The sequence below is a fragment of the Austrofundulus limnaeus genome, unplaced genomic scaffold, assembly GCF_001266775.1.
Source record: "Austrofundulus limnaeus strain Quisiro unplaced genomic scaffold, Austrofundulus_limnaeus-1.0 Scaffold59, whole genome shotgun sequence".
Lineage (NCBI taxonomy): Eukaryota > Metazoa > Chordata > Actinopteri > Cyprinodontiformes > Rivulidae > Austrofundulus > Austrofundulus limnaeus.
The window spans coordinates 273,008-279,060 of record NW_013952461.1 but is presented as its reverse complement, the minus strand read 5'-3'; the positions used below and the strand labels follow the sequence as shown (position 1 = coordinate 279,060).

At 37.8% G+C, this 6,053-nt stretch overlaps 1 protein-coding gene across 1 annotated transcript in view; it reads left to right on the top strand.

Annotated features, from left to right (window-relative positions):
- The window catches only part of grm4 (glutamate receptor, metabotropic 4), a 205,300-nt gene that overhangs the window by 195,897 nt on the left and 3,350 nt on the right, over positions 1–6,053 (top strand). The window contains exon 11 of the mRNA XM_014009533.1: positions 2,570–2,816. Within this exon, the coding sequence (XP_013864987.1) occupies positions 2,570–2,816 (247 nt within the window). The remainder of the gene's footprint in view (positions 1–2,569; positions 2,817–6,053) is intronic.

The following is a 6,053-nucleotide window of genomic DNA, read 5'->3' as shown; positions in this document are numbered from 1 at the left end:
CTGAGATTCACAATGCTTTTACCTACAGCCGTGTTTAAAATATATGTATTTATACTGTACCCACTGAAAATACCACAGAAAATCACACACACAATGAACACAGTAGAAATGTCTGCATTGATATGCAACAGCTCATCCAAAAATGTTCTATCTGTTCTATTTGGTGCCACCTCAAGATTATCAGTGACCCCAATCTGCTCACCCCTTTGAAAATGTTCTGGAGGTGCCGCTATGAGTAAATAAGTCAAGCCAACATCATGAAGTCTATTTTATAGAAGAACACACAAGTATTTTGATTTGATCCAAGCTTTGAAAAAGAAAAATTTAACAACTAAAGCCATCATTTCTGAATAGAGTTTTATTTTTTGTTAAGATAAAAATCACACAAAAAATGTCTCTTTATATCTAACCTGTTTTATAGTACATCTTCATGCAAACCCACAGGAAAATTAGGTAATTATTCACCAACATAGAGCTCACAGTTTACCCTAATTAATCAAATTCAATTGGAAGCCCAAACTGTTTTATCTAAACTGACAGGAGGTGAACGTTTCTTTGTTTTAACATTTCAGTCATTAATTATGTTAAACATTTTGCTTCAAATCAGCTTGCATCTGAAAAGCATAAACTCCAAGTTCCTTAAAAATAAAAATACCTTTAAGGGGGCAATATCATATAAAATCAACTTTTTTGAGTTTTCTATCATGTTATACTCTCATAAAAAACATGTTCAAAGCCTTGCTCTGACTCATTTATGCATGTTTGAGAAATCCTGCAGAGTTTTTAGGAAGCCATGCTGAGGACCAGAAACGACAAGTGGGGACCAGAAACGCCCCTGGGACGTGTCTTTAAGCCGAGCTTCCTTGTGGCGGAGCACCCCCCCCCCCCTCCCCGTACACCCCGCCCATGGCTCCTGCAGGCTCTCGGGTGAAAGTGAAAGTGAAACTGAAACTGTCTGCTGAGCTCCTAACACTACTGTTCACTCAGTGAAGCTCTTTTCAGATTAAAAATACCTTTGAGGAAATATATTTTCAGATACCAGTAGACTGCATCATAGCAGCACCCCCACCCCCCAACCAAATTGGGCAAGACAGAAGTGAAGTTGGTTCTGAAAGAGACAGAAGACAATTGCAAGGCGTTTAGAAGAGGGTGTGATGAGAAGATAAGTTTATTTTCTATTTAAACATAAAAACAGCATTTTAATAACATCTAAAGGTGACATAGATACTTTATTATGGTATAGTATTTAAATGTATGCCTGAGAAACACATAATATTGCACCTTTCATAAAAAATGCGACTCAGTTAGCTTGACAAATTTACACAACTATTGAGGGGTATATTTAGTAAATATTCTGTGACATCTACCAATTGTTTATCCTCTTACAGTATGTATAAAAACCAACCAAAATCATCCTGGCCATGTTAACCTTAATACCACTGCCAGAAGCTGCTTCTCAGTTGGAAGTATACACAAATACTGCTGCAAATACATGATAAAAGAGAGACTTTTTACTACTTACTACCACCTCTGAAAAAGTCCCTGATACACTTTGTCAGCTTGGTTTTGAAGTTGTGGGAAGCCTATAATCCCCCGGCTCGTTAGCAGTGTTAGTGACAGCAGTTGCTCTTTGCTGTCAGACAGAAGAAATCTTCACAATCTCTGCCTTCAGTTCCTTTAAAATAGAAACTAACTTTAGCATTAGCACCAACCTTGGTTAATTTACTAATCAGCACATCTGCCACAGAGTTTCATTAAGTTTTTGCTGCAGGGCACATTAGAACATTAGAGCAGAACCGGGGTGGAAACATTTCTCTTAGTTGCAGGGCTGCGAGCCGTGCTCAATGTATGATTTATCCAGGTGTTCTGAATGAACACGTCCACCTGAACCTTACTCTATTTAAGTTTGGTTTTAGTAGCTAAATGTTGCCTTATATTTGGTTGTTTCTGTCTTTATATTTATCTGCCTTTCAATAAACAATTAAGCCTCCTGTAACTAAAAATAGAATTTGACTGAAACTGAATCAGAACAAAATGAAACAAGCTTCTTCTCTTCCTCAAACCTTCTATTGAGATACTCATTAACTTGCTGCAGTGTTGCAGAACATATTCAGTATTACATTACCTTGTGTTCGAGAGGACTTGACCATGCTTACAATGTTCATGAACTTGTTTTTATTTTATTTATTTTGTAAGTGTCTTTGTTGTGAGTTATAGAGGATCCGGAGGACTGAAGTCATCAGATTGTGTCCATTTTTACATGGTGGTCATGTTAAAACCATCATTGCAGAGAATTTAACAAACCCTGTGGCCTTGGCTTGTTCAACACACACATCACAAAAGTAGATGAGATGCTGATTTGAAACAAATTTTATCACACAAAATTTCCCAGCCTCTATTGAACAAAGTAGAAACTACTTCTCGAACAATCTGGTCTGCTACACCTCATTAGTTGCTTTAATTCGAATGATACACAGCAGATGTTTCTCATATTGTCTGCTGCCCTTATAGGAAATTCTGTTTGTTTAAACTGTTTGTACTGTGCGTGTCTGGTGTTTGTCTCCTGCAGATGTACATCCAAACAACCACACTAACCATCTCTGTGAGCCTAAGTGCTTCGGTGATCCTCGGATTGCTCTACATGCCCAAGGTCTACGTGATTCTTTTGCACCCCGAACAGAATGTGCCCAGGCACACRCGCAGCCTCAAGGCCGTGGTTACCGCCGCCACCATGTCCAACAAGTTCAACCCCAAGGCTGGACTCAGACCCAATGGAGAAGCTAAGACCGAGCTCTGCGAAAGCCTCGAAACACAATGTAAGAACACAGATGCTAATCAGAAAGCCTTTAGCTCATGAAACTAGAAGCTACACTTTTCTTCTTCAGAACTAGCTTGTCCTTCAGTATGCAAATCATACAATTTGGTGATACAACACTAAGAAGTGCAAGAATGATTACATTATCTGATGATTACTTTATGGTACTCTACCATACTACGTACTCTACTGTATATACTGTCGAATGTTTTCTTACTAGTTCTTGTTCCTTTGCATTTAGCACCAGACAGACTTTTTTGCAAGAGGTGGCACAGGGGTAGCCAATGGGTTTTTTAGAGGTCACATACAAATAAATAAAATTCAACATGGCCACCATAGCTAATTTCAAATTGCATTAACTCAAATGTTTTCAGAAATTAGCTGAAATTTTGTGATCATAGCTAAAAATGAACAAAAACATGCTGAAGGATAGTCACAACTTGTTATTCAGCCGTTTTTAGACATACAAAGCTGAAGATTAGTGTAGAAGAAGCCAAAATCAATCTTTACCAGATCTAAATGCTAATAAAAATTCAAGATGGCCACCACAGCTAGATTTAAAATGTTACAATTTACCTATTTTAAGACTTGTTGAGATGCAATTTGTTGTGGAGTAGCTAAGAATGATCATGTGTTAATAAGCAATGCCAACTCCAAATTAAGCTAACCACTAATGCTAATGCTAATATTATAGAGGACAGTAATTTAGCCATTTTTAAACATACACAGCTAAAAAAATGTGCCATACAGTAATATCAGAAAGCAAACTTTCATCAAATTTATATGCAAATTTAAAATCCAAGATCCCCACCCACTTTTCAATTATTTGGGGGTGGCCAATCAGGTGTCAGAGGTTTGCCACCCTGGCCGCTGCTCTGGTTCCACCCCTGGCAGCAGATTCACTATAACATTTCCACCTAAACAACCTTTTCAAGAATGCAAACTTGTTTAATGTTTTACACATTTTCTGACATATGAATTACTGGACTAAACTAATTAGAATTACAGCATTTAATATAGTTAAAGATTTTTATGCTTTGCTTTGGGTCCCTTTAATATTTAAGTATTATCATAAAACATGCATGAAGTGATGATTCTTAATAAGGAATCTGTACAAACACCCAAAAAGTCATACAATCCAGTGAAGCAGTTGTTTTCCTTTTTTTCCTTTATTTTTATTTTTTGTATTTACTTGTTTATTTTTGACATATTGCTTTTAGGAATTCAGTTTAATAAGGGTGACTTTGCAAAGCTTTTACATACAAACGCAATTTATAATATTGATTTATATGAGGAAATAAATGGAGGATGAACTATAAACAGAGACAACAACTTGCCTGCAAAGCATTTTATCAGGCAACCCTATTGGAAGATTTTCAAAAACAAATATATAGAAATATTTAATTAAATCAGGAACAGTTTTAGCAAGATCTCAGCGTTAGTCACTTCTTGTACAGACTAAGGGCATGCAGGGAAGTGTCTTGGCTTTACAGCAGGGTTTTGTTTCTCTCTGCTGATGCTGCTGGCATTTGCTCTCATCTACTCCCATCTGCTTTCCAAGTGAGGCACAGTTTATCTTGTACAAGCCTCTTTTCTTGACCAGAGGCAGTGACCTTTTGAACTTCGCTCTGGTTGTTTTTTAACACCTCCCACCCAGTTGTACTTGGTCACATTCAGTACAGTAGCAACTACCAAACAGAGAAAAAGGTTAATATTACATCGTTTAACCACCCGTAACACTTTAATCTGTGATCTTTAGGCATCATTTGTCCTTATGGTGGACTATTAGGTGTTTTATTCAGAACAAGCAAACTAAAAGATTAACCGGTGATGTTTCTGCTTCACATTTGATGCATTACATTTGCTTGGTATTATGAAAATGTCTGAGTTTGTATGACACTGCTGTCAACACAGAAAGCATCAGAGAGGAGTCTCAGCAGCCATTCTCACGGTGCAACACATTTCCAAAGCACACACTCTGCATCCTGTCCAATGTTTTTTTTTTTTTGTGTGCTCTATTCAATATCCACTTTCGAGCATTTATTGACAACAAAATGCCTCCTTCGACGTGACGTGCATGGATGAACAGGCAGCAAATACAGAGAAAGCGCTACTGTCTTGTACAGTCCTTAAAAGCAGGTGATAATTAAGAAGCACCTTGAAGCACTTTTCATCATGTTCCCCCCTCCCCCTCTTGTTCTTAATGTCAATAAAAGTGTTTGTCACAGCCATCTCTGTGACAAACTTGAGATATATACACAAGTGAAGTAAATAAAAGACTTGAGCAGTTGAGTCAGCAAAAAGTTACTCATATGACGTCTAAAACATTCTTCTGTTTGCCTCAGGCAGGAAATTAGTTTAATCGGTCACGTCTGCCAGCAGAGATCTTTTCACTCTGTCTGCTCCGAAGTTGGAAGGACTCGAGCCTTTTGTCACACATATTTTTTAAGCTGCGGTTTTATTTATACTTCTAATACCAGCAGTGAAAATGTTTTCTTTAACACACAAATAAAAGAGCTGACACTGTATTTGCTGTTGACACAAACCCATAAATCAATAAAAAAAAAAAGAAAAAATATGACAATGCACTGCGGAGGCAGTAGCACAATGCTGTGAAGCCTGTCAGCCTATAATAGCTACATGTAAACACACACAGCAGCATTAATTTTATCCAAGATTTAGATTTCTGTGGAGGGTTAATTGGGCCTTTTGTTACAAGAAACGACGCATAGGCAAAAGACACAGAATTGATACCAAGCTGCAATTTATCCTGATGGGGTTTCCGTTTCCAGAGGCTGTACAGTGCATGGCTATTTCAATAAGAACCATTTGTCATTGTCATCTCTGGTGTGGATGAAATTGAAAAAAAGTCCTGTCTGGGGCAGCTCCCACAACAGCCACAATCTGGTTGCAATATGTCAGGATTTATCTGCTCCACCTCAGCGAATCAGCTAACACGGTCTGGTGAGACAACTGGAAAGTTGACTCCTGACAGCTGCAGGAAAAAGGAGGTGGTGAGGTCGCTGTATGTAATACAGGCAAACAGAGGAAACAAATAAATAAAACACAATAAAGTGGAAAAAAAGAACAGCAGCAGCAGAGGAGGGTTTTGGAGATGTACCAAACTGACACTGCTGAATGAGAACTGTAAGCATACCAGAAAATTTACCTTATATATTTATTACAGCCGAAAAACAGAATCAAGTAAAGGCCGGCAATTCTTCAAGGAATATATATA